The sequence below is a fragment of the Bos javanicus genome, chromosome X (genome assembly GCF_032452875.1).
Source record: "Bos javanicus breed banteng chromosome X, ARS-OSU_banteng_1.0, whole genome shotgun sequence".
Taxonomy (NCBI): Eukaryota; Metazoa; Chordata; class Mammalia; order Artiodactyla; family Bovidae; genus Bos; species Bos javanicus.
Genome location: NC_083897.1, coordinates 52,520,753 through 52,540,281, shown reverse-complemented (window position 1 = coordinate 52,540,281; position 19,529 = coordinate 52,520,753). Strand labels below are relative to the sequence as shown.

Below are 19,529 nucleotides of genomic sequence, written 5' to 3'. Positions count from 1 at the left end.
AAACCCATGCACTCTGGGGCCTGCACACCACAACTATTTGAGCCCATGTGCCACAACTAGAGAATCGGTACACTGCAACGAAAGATCCCACATGCCACAACTAAGACCTGATACAGCCTAATTAATTAATTAAAACACACACACACACACACTTTCCTAACCTCAGTGCTTGCTGTTGTGTGTTGAACTTAAGGCTCACTCTGGACCATCTGTTAATATTATTAAATGTGTGACCTGTGAGAGACCTTTTTCCAAGGTGAGACACATGTGTGTACTTGATATAAGGAAAAGCAAAAGCCAGAGAGAGGAAGTGAGTGAAGGTGCAGGAGACAAAAAATAAAGAATGGTTTGGAGGGGGGCACTGAGGAGGCCCCACTACAGAGAGAGGGAGCAGTGCTCATCCAGGAAAGGGGCACTGTCCCTCCAGCTGGCAAGGAAGAAGAGGGAAGCTGCATGCCTTAGTGGGGTTGGCAGGGGAGCTGAGGTATTTGAAGACAGCTATCTCTACCCCCATAACATCTAGACTTTTGGGGAAAGTGTGGCCCCTTTCCCTCCTGACTGCCACAATGACTGTGCTCCATTTGCCCTGTACCCCTTGTCTTTCCAGATTTCCTTCTCCAAATGATCAGATATAGTCTACAGTAGGACTCTACTATTTCAAGGTGCCAACGAGACATCTCTCCTGGTAAAGAACCTCTCATCATACTCAGAAATGTCTGTAGTGAAATACATGTTTCAAGGCAGTACAGTAATACCAAAGTGAGTTATATCTGTTTCTTGATGACAGAGGGGGCATTTGTTCACAGAAAAAAACTATTTTGTTTTTACAGTGTTTCCTGTTTTAAGTAAATGCCTGGGTTAAAAAAAAAAAAAAAAGACTGTGACAATCTATTTCTGCCTCAGGAATTTATCAGAAAGGGCACCCAGGACCCAAAGCCCCAGACATGGAGGTAAACTAAGTCTCCAGGGCTGAATAGCGAACCAGCCTGAAATGCTCAGAGAGGTTCAAAGCAGAGACTATGTAGTAGGTCTGATCCTCACAGAGCCATGGATCTCCTCGGAGCAAATGTTCACCCGCGGAAAAAGATTCTGCTTACATTCTCCATTCACCTTTCTTTCAGTTGCCCTGGTCCCAGACATGCTTCCTGGCTAAACCAGATGGACAGACGGGTTTACTGCCACATCCGTAACTGACTGCAGCCCTCGTGCCGTCAGGTCCTTCCTTCCCCACGAGACCCCCATTCACCAGCCCCTCCATCCCTTTCCTCTTGGGCAAGTTCTGCCCACCGAGTCCGTAAGAAGCCCAACAAGAAGAGACACTAGGAAAGGCAACTACTGAAATTTGGCGGGCTGCAGGGTCAGGGGAGCCGGGAACCCGGAGGTCAAAGCACAGACAGACGGACGCAGGGCAGGACGCACCCAAGTGCAGCCAGCGTGGGGTCGTCCCCTCCCACCCCGCCTACCTTCCCCACTCCCCGCCTGGCGGGCAGTTTGGCGCAGTAAGCAGTTTTCTGTACTGTTGGGAATATTCAAGTCGGGTTTTCGGACACTTCAGGCACCCCTCTTACCTTCTGTAACCAATACAACCCAGAGGCTGTCAACGAAAAGACTACGGTAAAGGTCCGGATCGGAGCCGCTGGGGAGAGTCACTTCCTGGTGCGCACGGCGCCACGAGTTCCCGAGAGCAGGCGCGGCAGGACGCAGGAGTTTCTGCCCGGAACTAGCGGCCCGGCCCCCGGGCAGCCTGTCTCGGGATCCAGTCCCACGACTTTGCCTGAGGCACTTCCTCTGCAGCCTTTCCGCTAATGCACTACTGGCCCTACAGCCCGGCGCCTCCGAGCCCAAGTTCCCCCCACCCCACCCCTCTGCGCGACCCTGCCCCCTGCCTGCTCTCTTCACCCTCCCATTGGTGGACCTGGATAAACCTCCAAAATCACTTAGAAATCCCCCTGTGGTGTAAACAGCCTTTAGCCTGTCCTGGGTGCTTGCTGTTTAACTCTTTCAACTGAAAGAATAGTTTTCTAGTGGTAGAATCGCAGGCATCAGATCCTTAATGGAATAGAAGATTGGGAGATGTAGAGTCTGGTGGTTTCCTCAAATCGTAATGTTGAAGGATGCACACGTGTGTGCTGTAAAAAACAGTTCAGATCAGATCAGTCACTCAGTCGTGTCCGACTCTTTGCGACCCCATGAATCACAAAAAACAGTTACTTTAACACAATAAAATTTACAACAAAGCGAATCTCATTTTATGACACTTGATTTGTATGCTTAATAGTAATTGGGCTTAAATGAAAGCACTTTATAGTCAGCATTTCAGTTATTTATTTATTCAAAGCAAAATATGCCTATTATGTGTAAGGCAATGTATTACACTAGTGAGTACAGCAGTTAAAGTTAAACATGGACCAGTAACTCGCTTAACAGCCAACATTGTCCGCTAGCACTTGCGCGCTTAGTCTCATCCGACTCTGCGACCCCATGGACTGTAGCCCACCAGGCTCCTCTGTCCATGGAATTCTCCAGGCAAGAATACTGGACTGCATAGCCCATTCCCTCCTCCAGGGGATGTTCCCGACCCAGGGATGGAACCCAAGTCTCCTGCATTGCAGGCGGATTCTTTACAGCCTGAGCCACCAGGGAAGCCCTCTGTCCACCAGACCAAGGTTCAAAGCACAGATCTGCCACTTATAAGCTGTGTGAATTTGAGCCAATTACATAATTGCTGAGTGCCTCAGTTTTCTCATCTGAAAAAAATGTCCATAATAATTGCACCTATCTCACTGGGTTGTGAGAAAGATTAACAAAGGTAATACATGCAAAGTGCTAAGAACAGAGTAAGCACACACTCAACAAATATTAGCTATTATCATTCAAAAATAATTGTATATACTGTGTGTGTATACACACACGTGCACACATGTGAATATATACCTTTTTTAAAAAGAGATCTTTATATGATGTATAAAATAAATAAGCTACAAGGATGCATTGGACAGCACAGGGACTTTTATATTTTTTAATATATAAAAAATTTGAGTCTCTATGTTGTACACCTGAAACTAAGAGTATTGTAAATCAACTATACCCCAATGGAAAAAAAAAATTTAATCCACTAAAAAAGGAAAGAAAAATAGAGAGACTTTTGCCTTCCATTTCTAAAGACTTGAGCAGGTAAGTGCTTGACTCAAATTGTGGCCATGCTAACTGCTCTAATGGCTCTTGAGCAAAACGGGAGCTCAAACTGTTGCTTCAGGTTTCTAATTCTATGCGGAGCTAGTAAGTGAGACCAGGCCAGAGACTGCACCTTCGGGTCTCTTCTCTCTCTCTTTTTAATTCTGTCTTATTCAGAAAGTCAGCCCTATTCTTTTCCTCACCTCTTCTTCCCATTTCTTCTCCTTCTGATGCCCTCTGATCCTTTATCATTCCTCATCTTGGCATCCTTTGTTGTGTCTATCCCAGAGCCAGGTGCCCAATAGGAGCTCAATAAATATTTGATGAATTGAATTGAATCCCATCTCCTCTACTGAAAGGAAAAGTGCATCTTTGGTCACCCCCACCCCTACCTGCTCTGAGCATCCAAGCACTCATTTAAAGCAGGTCTGCTATTTGAGAAAGGAAAACCCTGAGGGATGCAGAGAGAAAAGAGATTAAGGAAGCTATAATGTAATTATTTAGCCATTAACACTTTTATATATGTTTAATCTGATAAACCATGGTCTACTCTACAAGAGAAACCATTACATATGTAAGAGGGGAAAGAAATATCCCATATTATGGAAAAGGTTAGACTCTTCAACTGGCAAGTCAATAAATGAACATGTCATAGATGATAAGCAATACTGTTAAATTAAAGAAGAGCTGAAACCAAAATAACCTTTGCTTAACTTTGTTATCAGCAAACCAAATCACTACAAAGTGAAGTCTCTAGAAAACTGTCAAATATTCTCATTTTGGACAAGGAAAGAATTTCTGAGGCTACGGCATTAGCTCTCAGAAATAACGTGTATTAAAATCACTTGGCAGTGAGATCTGGTTTGGTTCCATTAACCACGTTCTTTAGGTGTGCTTTCCTGGCCTCTTGGCCTGTGTTAGAGGCCACGACGGATAGACACACTGCGCCCTTGAGAGTGTGTGACCTGATGGAAAGACAAGATGCACAAAGTCAGAATACACAACTGTGGGTTTTGGTAATTCTAGGAAAGCAGCAGATCTTCCTGGTAGTCAAGGAAGGAAGTGAATGAAAACTGAACTGAATGCATAGAATTTTAATCACTTGAGAGGAGGTGGGGGCTGCAACATGAAAACAGGAATGAGCAATATGTGTCCATACGTGTCCAAGGTCCAAGGCCCAGGAGGAGGCAGGCCAGGTTGGAAAAGATTGTGGTGCCTTTTTTCCATGCATCGTGCTGGATCTTAGTTCCATTGGACTGTCAGGGAATTCCTCCTACTGTATTTTTATACGTTTTGGCAGATTAAATATTTTTATTAAATAGAATAAAAAAGAAGGGCCTGGAGTTGGAGTGCTGGGATGCAGGGTTTGATCTAGTTCCCTTAACAACAGGCAACTGGTGAAGAGTTTTTTCATGAGATGTTCCTAGAAGGGAATTCTAGGAGCTGTGTCATCAAGATGAGAGGTGCTGAGTCTTTGTACTAAGGCAGGCTACACTGTATTCTGTAAGAGTGTTTTAACATGTGCACAGAAGCCCATGAGCAACTTAAGCAGGGGATGATTGTAACACACGTAGGTTTCTGAGCCCTACTCCACACCTACAGAATCGAAATCCCAGGGGGGTTAGGGCTAAGGCATATTGGGCTTTTAATAAGCACTCCAGTGATACCCATGAAAATTTGAGCCCACTACCAGGCAACAACTCAAAATTCCAGATGAATTAACTGAAGGTCAAAAGAAAATCAAATCATAAAAGCCCTAAAATATAGATGATTATACCTCTGAAATTTGGACATAGGAAAACTTTAGCAAGACTATGGTTTTTCCAGTGGTAATGTATGGATGTGAGAGTTGGACTGTGAAGAAAGCTGAACACCGAAGAATTGATGCTTTTGAACTGTGGTGTTGGAGAAGACTCTTGAGAGTCCCTTGGACTGCAAGGAGATTCAACCAGTCCATTCTAAATGAGATCAGTCCTGGGTGTTCTTTGGAAGGAATGATGCTAAAGCTGAAACTCCAGTACTTTGGCCACCTGATGTGAAGAGTTGACTCATTGGAAAAGACTCTGATACTGGGAGGGATTGGAGGCAGAAGGAAAAGGGGATGACAGAGGATGAGATGGCTGGATGGCATCACTGACTCAATGGAAGTGAGTTTGAATGAACTCCGGGAGTTGGTGATGGACAGGGAGGCCTGGCGTGCTGTGATTCATGGGGTCGCAAAGAACTGGACACGACTGAGCGACTGAACTGAACTGAAACTTTAGCAGTGGGAAAAACCACCATGTAGGTAAATTTTACGACACAAATCTGAAAAACTTATATATGACAAAAATGTAATTAACAAATTCAGTCATAAACAGAAAAATATATATGACTATGGCAAAAGAGCATTATTTTATTGCATAAAGAGCTATATAAACTTATAAGAAAAACCCAATGACACCAACAGAGACCTTGGCAAAGGCACGGAGAGATAATTCACAGGAAAAGAAACATAAATGGTCAAAAATTGCTTTGTTCTACCTCTCTAATAATGACAGAACATGCCAACTATATCATGTAGATAATATTATTTTATCTATAAAATTAATGGAAAAAAAAGAACCGATGTTACTGAAACTAGTCCATAGACAGTGAGGCAGATGCTCTCGCACATTGCTGGTGGAATTGTAAATGGATACAAATTTCCTGGAAAGCAATTAGAACCCAGAGCTTCTAAAATTTTCATACTATTTGCCCCAGAAATTCCATCTCTAAGCATCTATTTTAAGGAAGTAGAGATGTGAACAAAGATATATGACCAGAGGGTCTCAAAGTTAAAAATAAAAAACCATCTTCAAGGTCCAACATTAGAAGAATACGGAATGGTTACATAAAATATGGTCTGTCCATAGACGATTCAGTTCAGTTCAGTTCAGTCACTCAGTCGTGTCCGACTCTTTGCAACCCTATAAATCGCAACACACCAGGCCTCCCTGTCCATCACCAACTCCCGGAGTTCACTCAAACTCACTTCCATCGAGTTGGTGATGCCATCCAGCCATCTCATCCTCTGTCGTCCCCTTCTCCTCCTGCCCCCAATCCCTCCCAGCATCAGAATCTTTTCCAATGAGTCAACTCTTCACATCAGGTGGCCAAAGTATTGGAGTTTCAGCTTTAGCATGAGTCCTTCCAATGAACACCCAGGACTGATCTCCTTTAGAATGGACAGGTTGGATCTCCTTGCAGTCCAAGGGACTCTCAAGAGTCTTCTCCAACACCACAGTTCAAAAGCATCAATTCTTCGGTGCTCAGCTTTCTTCACAGTCCAACTCTCACATCCATACTTGAAAACTGGAAAAACTATAGCCTTGACTAGACGGACCTTTGTTGGCAAAGTAATGTCTCTGCTTTTTAATATGCTATTTAGTTGGTCATAACTTTCCTTCCAAGGAGTAAGGGTCTTTTAATTTCATGGCTGCAATCACCATCTGCAGTGATTTGGGAGCCCAAAAAAATAAAGTCTGACACTGTTTCCACTGTTTCCCCATCTATTTCCCATGAAGTGGTGGGACCAGATGCCATGATCTTAGTTTTCTGAATGTTGAGCTTTAAGCCAACTTTTTCACTCTCCTCTTTCACTTTCATCAAGAGGCTTTTGAGTTCCTCTTCACTTTCTGCCATCAGGGTGGTGTCATCTGCATATCTGAGGTTATTGATATTTCTCCTGGCAATCTTGATTCCAGCTTGTGCTTCTTCCAGCCCAGCGTTTCTCATGATGTACTCTGCATAGAAGTTAAATAAGCAGGGTGACAATATACAGCCTTGACGAACTCCTTTTCCTATTTGGAACCAGTCTGTTGTTCCATGTCCGGTTCTAATTGTTGCTTCCTGACCTGCATACAGGTTTCTCAAGAGGCAGGTCAGGTGGTCTGATATTCCCATCTCTTTCAGAATTTTCCACAGTTTATTGTGATTCACACAGTCAAAGGCTTTGGCATAGTCAATAAAGCAGAAATAAATGTTTTTCTAGAACTCTCTTGCTTTTTTGATGATCCAGTGGATGTTGGCAATTTGATCTCTGGTTCCTCTGCCTTTTCTAAAACCATCTTGAACATCTGGAAGTTCACGGTTCACGTATTGCTGAAGCCTGGCTTGAAGAATTTTGAGCATTACTTTCCACGTTCAAGGTCAGGAGGGGCGGCCGTGAGGAGATACCCATAGACAATTACAGAGACACTAAAAATTATGCTTGTGGCATGGTGTTAGAAATCAGGATGCCCTTTAGGGTACAGGGAGTGGCCGTCAGGGGGCATGAGGAGGCTTCTGAGGTGCAGATAGTATTTTATTTCTTCATCTGGGTGCTGGTTATAAAGACGTATTCACTTTGTGAAAATTCATTGTTATACTCTTGATATGTGTGCTTTTCTGTATGCACGTTATATGTCAATAAAAAATTTACTTAAAATTGTGTCTTTGAAAAGCCTATAATGACATGAAAGTGTGTGTAGAAGGCAATCTTAAGTGAAAAGGGCAGGATAAATAATCGTGCACTCAGTATAATTTTAAATTTGTAAAGAAAAAAATGCATTGGAAGACAATGGTTGCTTCTAAAGAGTGAACTTGGGGTGACCATTTACAAAATTTTTCTTCCATCTTTCCTTTTCTGTACTTTCCAATGTTTTCTACAATGAACAGTCATTACATTGATAATTAGGGGAGAAAACACCTAAAATATCAGAGAAAAAGTGAATTGATGAATCTTAGTGAAACTCCCATAGTATGTGAAACTGAGAACTAGATTTCATCAGTTCCCAGGGAAGTGGTTTAGACTTTGAGGGACTAACTTACACTAAGCAGATTTATAGGCAACATAGTGCCAGTGAGGAATATAGTTTCTAGAGACTGAAACATTCTTTTTTCTTTTTTTAATTTTATTTTATTTTTAAACTTTACAATATTGTATTAGTTTTGCCAAATATCGAAATGAATCTGCCACAGGTATTCATGTGTTCCCCATCCTGAACCCTCCTCCCTCCTCCCTCCTCCCTCCCCATACCATCCCTCTGGGTCATCCCAGTGCACCAGCCCCAAGCATCTAGAAACATTCTTATCTCCTATATAAGGTTATACCTACCAGCCATGAATGTATCTGAGAAACCAAACTAACAATCATTTGTAGTTTGAATATATGGAGCTAAATGGTTTTAATGGAGCTCTTTGACTGGGTTATATGTAACACATTTATCAGATCAGTGTTTCTGTTACTTGATCAAAGATGGATAAACACTGACTTTCCAATGGTCTTTTCCCACCATCTCTAACTAGTTACCAGAATCTTCTGTCATTACATTATTAACTGCCTCCTAGCATCATTACATGTCACAGTTGCCAAGGTAACAGCTCATCTTACATGAATTACATTCTAGGTTGGTAGCTCCCAAGTGAGGTATTGGGAAGCATCTTAATCTCATTGGCAGTATATCTGCAAATTATATTCACAAGAAGTTGCTTCAAGGAAGAGTCACAGATGGCTAGTTTCATCCACTGTGAGCTTTTAAAATTTTTTCAATTGAAGAGTCTATCGTTTTCTGATATATGTGTCTAATTTTTTCTAAACTCTACCTCTTAGGTTTGGAGATACACATTACCTTGGGGGACCTTCAATTACCTGATAAACATCAAGCATTTTGGATGATAGTACTTAGGAGAATGGCACTTTCAAAAATAGGGAAGTCAGAAAGGGAAGCTTTTGGGAGAAGGAGATGATAGTGGAACATCAAGTGAAGGTCCAGTGGGCATGTAAAAAAAAAAAAAAAAAAGAGTTAACATAATAGGAAAGCTCTTATGTTGGAAGTGAGAGGAATTACCCTGGAAACTGTCACCAAACTACCTATCTACTTTTATGTTCTGGTTTCTAGGGTAACACAGATATTTACTACCTCACATTTACATGGGTGGTGCTAATGTTCATTTTCTCACTTAATAAGGTCTCAACCCTTTGCTTTTATATAGCATTGAAATTTGCAATTCAATGTCAATAGCATTCCAGCATTGACAGCTCATCCCTTAGAGCTAGATGTAGAGAAATAACATGGGGACACCTATTCCATGTCCTGCTCTACATTGGAATGCTATCAGTACATGAGCCTTGGCTTTATGCCTGGGACTCAGCACCAAGGGCACAAATTCTACAACTACCTAGAAGCTAAAATTTCAATCCTTTCCAAATTGCCGTCCTCAGTAAACCCTCAATAACACAGACACTCATCTCTACTTTCTTGCCTGATGCTGTGTGCCTGGATTTCTTTTAAGAGCCATTATTAGGTTGAATGGAATGGTAGAACTAGATTGCTTCTGAGTCATAACCCCACTTTTATGTTCCATGAATCGCCGAAGAAACTGGTAGATGAAATACTTTTTGCCCCATCCCCACTGAGTTGTTTGGGCTTCCCTTGTGGCTCAGCTGGTAAAGAATCCACCTGCAGTGGGGAAGACCTGGGTTTGATTCCTGGGTTGGGAAGCTCTCCTAGAGAAGGGAAAGGCTACCCACTCCAGTATTCTGGCCTGGAGAATTCCATGGATTGTACAGTCCATGGGGTCACAAAGAGTTGGACATGACTGAGCAACTTTCACTCACTTCACTGAGTTAAGATACACTACTAGGTTTATGATCTTATGCTGCTGCTGCTGCTGCTGCTGCTGCTGCTGCTAAGTTGTATCCGACTCTTCGTGACCCCATGGACTGCAGCCTACCAGGCTCCTCCATCCATGGGATTTTCCAGGCAAGAGTACCGGAGTGGGGTGCCATTGCCTTCTCCATTATGATCTTATAATCAGGATCTTTTCCAAGGGAACCCAGTCATATTGGAAATGAAAGGTGATTACAGTAAGTCCCCTACATACAAATGAGTTTCATTCTGAAAGCACGTTCGTAAGTCCAGTCTGTAAGTCAAACAAATTTAGCCTAGGTATCCAACTAACATGATCAGCTATATAGTACTATACTGTAATAGGTTTATAATACTTTTCACACAAATAATACATAAAACAAACACAAAAAATAAATAAAACATTTTAATCTTACAGTACAATACCTTGAAAAGTACAGTAGTACCAGCTACATCACCACTGTTTTTATGCTTGCTTCTAGACATCTGGAGCTTGAATTAGAGATATTGTACTACTGTACTCTAGATATTACTGTACAGTAAAGTGCACAAAAGCACAACCACTTAGTAAAGGATGCACACATATGACAATGTACGCCAGACATGTGAACTAACTTGTGGATTTGGACATGCGAACTTATGTTTGCATCTTTAAAAATTCTCAATGTGAAGGTTTCTATGTAAAGGACTTACTGCATCCAGAACAGCCCATATAAAAATGAGTGTGTGTGTGTGTGTTTAGTCACTCAGTTGTGTCCAACTCTTTGCAACTCTCTGAACTGTAGCCCACCTGGGCTCCCCTGTCCTTGGGATTTTTCAGGCAAGAATACTAGAGTAGGTTGCCACTTCCTCCTCCAAGGGAATCTTCCTGACACAGGGATCAAACCTGAGTCTCCTGTGTCTCCTGAATTACAGGTGTGTTCTTTACTCACTGAGCCAAAGTATCCAACATTTATTGAATCCTTACTTTGTGCCTCATACTGTGCTCTGTGTTCTATACACATCATTCTGTGTAAGTACCTATTTTACAGAGAAGAAAATTAGCAACTCTATTTTACAGATGTGATAACTTAGGCTTAGTGAAGCATCAATAACCTGCCCAAGGTCACACTGTAAGTGATGGAACCAGAACTTGAATTCAACAGTCTGATGCCACATCTCCACTTTTAATCTTTTAACTTTTGGCCAGTGGCTCTCAAATTTTAGCATGCATCAAAATGCCCTAGAGGGCTCCTTAAAACACAGATTGCTGGGTTCCATCTTCCAGAGACTCTGATTCAGTAGGTCTGGGGGCAGGGCCTGAGAACGTGCATTTGTAAGACATCCCCAAGTGATGCTGGCGTTGCTGGAGCAGAGGAACTGCACTCTGTACTCTACTGCCTCTGGTCAAGAACAGAAGAGCCTAGAGCTGAAAAGAGCTGTAGGTGGTTTGTGTTTGCTTCATGGCTCAGTACTCAGGGGTCCTGGGGATGTTCTGATCTCAGGTTTCAGTTGCCTCTCCAGGAAGACCAGACAACTGGCTAGAGACACCACCAAGGGTGAAAAAACAGTGCACTGGCTGCCCTCATAGAATATAATATTTCTGGAAACAGCTAGACATATCTTGAGTTAGGTTCAGTTTCTTAGTCCTGACAATTATGGAAGCCTGATGCATGTACCGTGTGATCTTGGTTCTCCTTTGGAAGTAAGCTGAAGAGTTAAAGAGGAAGTTCAGTATTTGCCCAGTATAGCTACCTGTCAGTTGGGATTTTGATATAACTCACACATTCAGTTCAAGGCTGTGGAGCGGCTTGATTAGCACCATTTGTGAAGCTGAGGAAAGAGCCATTACTGTGAAAGCTCTCCTCAGAGCTGGTTGTTCACACCTACCTTATAAAGAATGTCTGTTGCCTACAGTAGACAAACAGAGGCACATATTGAACATAACACTCACCCCACCATGACCTTATTTCTCTTTTCACTTTTGCCACCACGTGCCTCGTATTTTCCTGAGATACAGCTGAGGCTGCTGAGTTTTAATACAGCAGAATGCAGTGTTCATTAGTGTAGATGCATATTAGAAGCACTTGAACAGCTTTGTAAAATACCATTGCTGGAGATCCCACCTCAGACAAATTAAATCAGTCTCTGTCGAGGGTCCCACTGCTGCTGGTGCTCAAGGGCTCAGTAGTGTCCAGCTCTTTGCAGCTCCGTGGACTGTAGCCTGCCAGGTTCCTCTGCCAGAGGGCTCTTTCAGGCAAGAATACCTGCATGGAATGCTATTTTCTTCTCCAAGGGATCTTCCCAACCCAGGGATCAAACCCACATCTCTTATGTCTCCCAGACTGGCAGGCAGATTCTTTACCACTAGCACAACCTGAGAAGCCTCTGTTGTTGTTCTTCAGTTGCTCAGTCGTGTCCGACTCTTTGCAACCCCATGGACTGCAGCATGCCAGGCTTTCCTATCCTTCACCATCTCCTGGAGCTTGCTCAAACTCATGTCCATTGAGTCGGTGATGCCATCCAACCATCTCGTCCTCTCTCATCCCCTTCTCCTTCTGCCCTCAATCAACATTAGGGTCTTTTCCAATGAGTCGGCTCTTCGCATCATGTGGCCAAAGTATGGGAGCTTCAGCTTCAGCATCAGTCCCTCCAGTGAATATTCAGGGAGGGACTGAATATCAGGGCCTCTGAGCCCCACTAATATGCATTAAAAACCCCTTTCCTGGTGATTTTAATGCTAGTTAAGGTTAAGGATCAATAATGATCCAAAAATATAGGCTCTGCTGTGGCTCAGACTCCATTTCTAACTGTGCCACTTAGGAAAAGATGATCTTGGGCAAATGACCTAAACTCTCTGAGCCTCAATTTCCCCCATAATGACTGAATCCACTGGGCTTGTTCCATAGGACTATTTGGAGGATTGAATGGGCTGGCATATGTAATGCACTGTAATGATACAATGCCTAACACAGAATGATTGCTGTCAAGATGGTTGTTGTTCGGTCACTAAGTCCTGTCCCACTCTTTGCGACCCCATGGACTGCAGGATGCCAGGCTGGTAGCCAGTGATAAAATTAAGGCATCCCACTTCAGTCTACAGAGCCAGTCATCATGTTGTGACCCTATGGGAGGTGTGGGTGTTGCACACATGCTGCTGTGACTCTCAGTCTTTCAATCAGGACCACTATAACAAGGCAAATGACTCAGCAGGACATCTACTGTACATCACAGCAAACCTCTCCCATAACAAATAGGGGAAATGACACTTCTTTGGATAAGACGCAAGTAAAAGCAAATCAGAAACAAAATAATATTAATCCTCTAAGAGATCAGCCCACAAAATACCTCAAGGAAATAATGGATCACTTGAGGTTCTCAAACTACTCTTTGAGAACCACCAAAAGAATGTGAGTAATCTGTGCTATAATTGGTGCCCTCATTAGTAGTCACCCCCAAATTTCCAGAGCATTGAGGAGGTCACAATATAAAAACTTAGTATCTGCAGCCTAATGTCTCACCAATTAACACAGTTATGTTAACTCTTCACTGTCTGCAGGCTTGTGAGTTTGCAATGCCTTAGGCAGTCACCATTCAGAGACCTCTACAGTTGGAGCAAAAACCTACCAATATTTAAGTGCTAGCATGTAAGGAATGAGATGGATCAAGAAAAGAATTTCTCAGGCCCTAAGAAATAACAAAGATGTCTACCTCTTTGAAGGAACAAGGTATAAGATCTCAGCTCAGTTTCAAGTTCAAGGCGAAAAATCTAGTATTCTATTTCACATTCAGAGCCAAATAAAGAATATCCATCTCAAACCAACAGCCAATATCATGACAAATGATAAAACAGAAGTTAGCAAAACAGTAGTTGTTAACAAAATGAACTTTTGGTTTCACACCTACCTTGGTTTCAAATGCCGCCTCAGGGACATTACAGGCAAGTGACTGAGCAAATTGCATAATCAGTCAAAGCCTAACAATGATAGTTGCTACTTTTTAGGGTTGCCATAAGGAATGAATTAGCTTACATGTGTAAAGCACTTAGAATGGCATTTGACACATGCCAAGTCCTCAATAAATGATAGTTCTTTACTAACTTGAAATAAAAGGCAAATGCATCCAAATGCCATGATGTGAGTTATGCTGCCACTGATGTCAGACACTGTTTGGTGTATAGGGAAAATTTGAGTAGCAGAAGTGCTTAGTAAGAGAAAAGACAAATTAACTTGTCAAGTCCTTCCTCTCTCAATAGCAATAGATTCTTTCATAATGATGATTGTTTCCCAGTAGTAACAAGCATTGGCTTTCATGCTTCTTTTTGTGTTCCAATCCTTGGTTCCTCGACACACAGTAAGTTGGCCTCCATTTGTACTCTTGCCCCAGGCCAGGCAAATGTAAGAAGCTGGTCTGTAGCTAAAGCAGGAAGATATAAAAAAGAAACAAGGTGTAAGTATTGGAAGGGAGACAAAAATCATCATTATTTGCAGATGATCTGGTTGTCTATCCAGAGAACACCCAAGGGAATCAATCGAAACCCATAGATTTAACAAGAGTTCAGAAGAGTTCAGCAGAGTGGCTGAATACCAATCAATAGTTTTCCTGTAAGTCAGCAACAACTAGTTAGAAGTATAATGGAGGAAAAAATCCATTCATGATGACAAGAAAAGCATAAAATCCATAGGAATATCTTTTTAAAAAGTATAGGCCCTACACAGAGAAAACAAGGATATTTGTACATCTCTCAGCAACTAGGATTTGAATAAATGGAAATCAATACCATATTTCTGGATGGGAAAGCTAAATTTTGTACAATATCAAGGTTTAAAATTAATTACGTGTTTAATTCAATCAAGTCAAAATTCAAAGTTATTTTACCTTGATAAAGTGATTCTAAAGTTTACATAAAACAATAAAGAGGGGAGAATGGCAAAGAAATTTTAGAAAAAGAATAATAGTGATGAGAGACTTGGCTTATAAGATATTAAAATGTATACATAAGTTATAATATTTAAAATACAGTACTGTCACAAGAGGGCTTCCCAGGTGGTCCTAGTGGTAAAGAACCCACCTGCCAATGCAGGAGACAATGGTTTGATCTCAGGGTCAGCAAGATGCCCTGGAGGAGGGCCTGGCAATGCACTCTAGTATTCTTGCCTGGAGAACCCCACAGACGGAGGAGCCTGGCAGGCTACAGTCCATGGGGGTCACAAAGAGTCGAACACAACTGAAATGACTTAGCACTCATGCCTGCACATACTGTCACAAGAATCAGCAAACAAAATCAGTAGGATTGAACAGAAAGCCTTGAGACCGACCTAAAACGAAACAAGAACCTGATGATATACAATAATTTATGGCTGATTTGCATTGTTATATGGCAGAAGCCAACATCACATTGTAAAGCAATTTTCTTCCAATTCAAAAAGAAAAAGAAGCATCACAGACCAATGAGCACAGATTTCGTCAACAATATTAAATGTAAAAAAGATGAAAAACTAGAACTGCTTTAAGAAAATATAGACAAATGTTTATTCTTGAGATTGGGATGAATTTTCTAAGCAAAAATCAATGAATAAAATCACAAAAAGATTCCTAGATTTGACTCTACCAAATTTATTGACAAAGAAGAGCTCTTATGAATCAATCAAAACCCACTAACACTCAAAATAGAAATGGAAGAGGACATAAACTGAAGACATGCATACAACTAATAAATCTATGAAAATGTTCTAACACACTAATAATCCATGAAATACAAAATTCTACACAGTGAAATTGGTGAAGATGAAAACCACACTGATACTCTTGGTCCAGATCTGATGTGTAATGTGTATATATTTCTATGTTGCTGATCAGAGGGTCCAATTTTTTTCTGGAAAGCACTTTATTAATATGTACCAAGAGTCTTTTAAATATTCATATCTTTTAAATGAAATAAAGGAGTGTGCACACCAAGTAGCTTCAGTCATGTCCGACTCTGTGAACTCATGGACTATAGCCTGTCAGGCTCCTCTGTCCATGGAATTTCCCAGGCAAGAATACTGGAGTGGGTAGACATTCCCTTCTCCAGGGCATCTTCCTGATCAGGGATTGAATCCAGATCTCCTGTATAAGTAGGCAGGCAGGTTCTTACCACTAGCCCCACCTGGAATGCCCAATCAAAGAAGCAGCAACAACAAACTGAGGAACAATACAGGCCTGAGTACCCTAACAGGCGGAAGCCATGCTCTAGACTTGAGATGTTTCCCTCCTGGCTCAGTTTCCTCATTCACAAAATGGAGACAACTGATAGTACTAATCTCACAGTACTTGCAAGTCACTTAGCATAGTGCCTGGTATCCTCTAACTGATGAGTAAATGTTAGCTCTAATTAAATTTGTATATATTTGAAAACTTCATAATTTTGACCTATCATCTTCTAGGAATTTATCCTAAGAAAAAGTTCAGGAATTCAGATAAAGATATATAAGGATATGCACAGGGAAAAAACATGGAAACATCAACCATCAACATCTAGCAATAGGAGAATAGTTAAATGAATTGCAGTATCAAAAGATGCTAAAGTACTATGCGATCATTTTTTAAAGATGTGTCTGTTGATACAGAAAAAATGCTAACAAGTTAAAAACAAAGCAGGGCATAAAGCTGACTCTATAGTAGGACCAAATTTTGAAAAACTAATTCATAAATATTTTGTACATAGACAGGTATTTAAGAAAAATGTCAGTGAAAATATCAACCCATCAAAATATTAAGAATATTTATCTCTGCACACTGGAATCATGAGTAACTTTTTCCTTATTCAGGATTTTATTTATTATTCAGTATTTTATACATTTTTATAATTAATAGTGTTATACCCAATATCATGTAATTTGAAAGGAAAATAGCATATATATATATATATTTTTTTTTTTAATCAGTTACTCAACTACGTGGATGGACTTCCCTAAGTACTCATTTTACTGCCATGTTCAATGTAGGACATTTGGAAAACAAATTATCAAGACAAACATTTCATTTTGGTTTATTCTTTCCGGTTCTTTATGTATGAAGAAATTTTCTCCTAACAAATCCTACTCTCCACTATGCAACAAGCCCATTGGGAGCAGGATCTATGCCTCATTTATTTGTGTATTCCTACAGTGCCTAATTGGGCTTCCCTGGCAGCTCAGAGGTTAAAGCGTCTGCCTCCAATGTGGGAGACCCGGGTTTGATCCCTGGGTCGGGAAGATCCCCTGGAGAAGGAAATGGTAGACCATTCTAGTATTCTTGCCTTGAGAATCCCATGGACGGAGAAGCCATGTAGGCTACAGTCCACGGGGTCGCAGAGAGTCGGACACGACTGATCGACTTCACCGTCACCATCACCGTCACAGTGCCTATTTAACTTTTATGTACGTTGCAGTCACTCACTAATTTATAGGTTGAATCATAATCAGAAAAGAGTCAAAAATGCTTCCACCATAAGATATAAATGATGGCTAAAGCTTAAAGTGTTACAACTCCCCAGAACGGGCTGTGCTGTGCTTAGTCGCTCAGTTGTATCTGACTCTGACCCCATGGACTGCAGCCCACCAGGCTCCTCTGTCCATGGGGATTCTCCAGACAAGAATATTGGAGTGGGTTGCTATGCCCTCCTCCAGGGGATCTTCCCAACCCAGGGATCGAACCCAGGTCTCCCGCATTGCAGGTGGATTCATTACTGTCTGAGCCACCAGGGAAGCCCACTCCCCAGAATAGCTGCATTTAAATTCATCAAAATTTTCCCAGTCAAGATATATAAGGCTCTGGTGCACAACAGGGGTTGTTCTAGGTATTGTGGGAGATATGCAGAAGTTGTTCCTACCTTTAAAAAGTTTAAAAATAAAATAAAATTTAAAAAAATAATAAAAAATAAAAAATATATATATTTATTTAGGTATTTTTGGCTGTGCTGGCTCTTTGTTTCTGCACGTGAATTTTCTCTAGTTGAGGCGAGTGGCGGCTACTCTCTAGTTGCAGGTACGGGCTTCTCATTGTTATGGCTTCTCTTGTTGCAGAGCACTTGCTCTAGGGCGTGCAGGCTTAGTTGCCCTGCAGCATGTGGAATTTTCTCAGACCAGGAATAGAACCTGTGTCCCCTGCATTAGCAGGTGGATTCTTAACCATTGGACCATCAGGTAAGTCCTATTCCTACCATCTAAATGCTTACAATCATAGCTAGTTGTGGTGTGGATTAGGAAAGCAGAACAAGCAAGAAAAGAACCACATCCATTGAGGTCTCATTGTGTTAGACACTGTGCTAAGCAATTTATGAACATAAAATTCTTACAACAAACTTTTGAAGTAGAATTTTCATTCACATTTTATGAATGTGGAAATGGAGGCTCAGATAAGTGACTTATCCAAGTTTACAGTTAGTGGTAGAGTTGGGATTGAAACCCTGGACCTTCTGGGTCTGACTCCAGACTGTTCTCTCTTAATGAACACTGCCTCTCAAAAAGTTGCATCTGTGTGTGTAATTACAACGTTCAGTATCAGGTAAGCGCCATATTTATGATGCAAAATATTATACAGAGAGGCAGCAGATGAATGGTTGAGAACCTGGGCTCTGGAAATGACTGCCCAGGTTTGAATTCTGTAGGGCAAGTTACTTAATTAACTTCCCTTTGCCTCAATGTCACATCCATAAGATGGGAACTCATCTAGCTCACTGATGTTGTTAAGACGAAATTAGTTAATACAAGTCAAAGGCAGTGTCTAGCACTTAGTTAACAGCCAATAAATATTGGTTACTAGAACAGGAAGTCAGAGGGAGAAATCATATCCAGCTGGGAGTGCATCAGGGAAGTCTTTATGGAGGAGGTGGCACTGAAGAAAAGGCTGATTGCTAATGAAGAGTGACCGAGCAGGGAAAGCGAATGTAGGGGAGGTGGGACATCTCAGCTTGGATGGGACCATGAGTAGAAAGGAGATGGGGTGGCAGTGGGGGTTGTTGGAAGATAAACCTCCAAAGGGGCTTCCCAGGTGGCTCATTGGTAAAGTATCTGCCTGTCAAGCAGGAGACTGGGGTTTGATCCCTGGGTCGGGAAGATCCCCTGGAGAAGGGAATGGCAACCCACTCCAGTATTCTTGCCTGGGAAATTCCATAGACAGAGGAGCCTGGTGGGCTACAGTCCATGGGGTTACAAAGAGTTGGACACAACTGAACACACACAAACCTCCAAAGAGAGGCAGAGGTCCAAATGTGGAGGGCCTTAAATGTCACTTTTAAAACTCTGGAATTAACCACTGAGCAATAGGAGCCATGAAAAAACTTGGAGGAAGAGGAAGATAAAGCTTTCTTTGGCAACAATCAAGCCTGAAAACTTTGCAGATTCATCCTCGAGTGTTACCTACTGCAGAAACTAGCAACTCCTAGGACTCATGTTTTGGTGAGGGAAAGGAAAAGGGGAGAGAAGGAGAGAGGAAGGAAAAGTGGAGAGAAGAGAGGCTGAAAAGTGAGAGTGAATAATTAAAGAACTAGAGAGATCGAAAGCGCTCCTGGGGGGAAGTGATAGAATGATCTTCCTTCATTCCTCATTTCAGAGGCAGCCCGGGGACTGAATTCGCAACATAACCTTCCCCATTTAAGACTTGAAGTTTCTACCTCAGTTTGGGACTTCGTTTAATTTCGAGACTGTGCTTTCCGGCCAGTGAGGAGCAACCGTAGGGCATTAGGACCCAGCGATTGTTGTAGTG

At 41.8% G+C, this 19,529-nt stretch overlaps 1 protein-coding gene across 1 annotated transcript in view; it reads right to left on the bottom strand.

The window, feature by feature from the left end:
• The window catches only part of TRMT2B (tRNA methyltransferase 2 homolog B), a 69,638-nt gene extending 50,133 nt beyond the window's left edge, over window positions 1–19,505 (bottom strand). Inside the window, 3 exon segments of the mRNA XM_061408762.1 lie at window positions 1,569–1,647; window positions 4,020–4,139; window positions 19,438–19,505. Of these exon segments, the coding sequence (XP_061264746.1) occupies window positions 1,569–1,647; window positions 4,020–4,139; window positions 19,438–19,505 (267 nt within the window).
• Window positions 19,506–19,529: the final 24 nt, after the last annotated feature.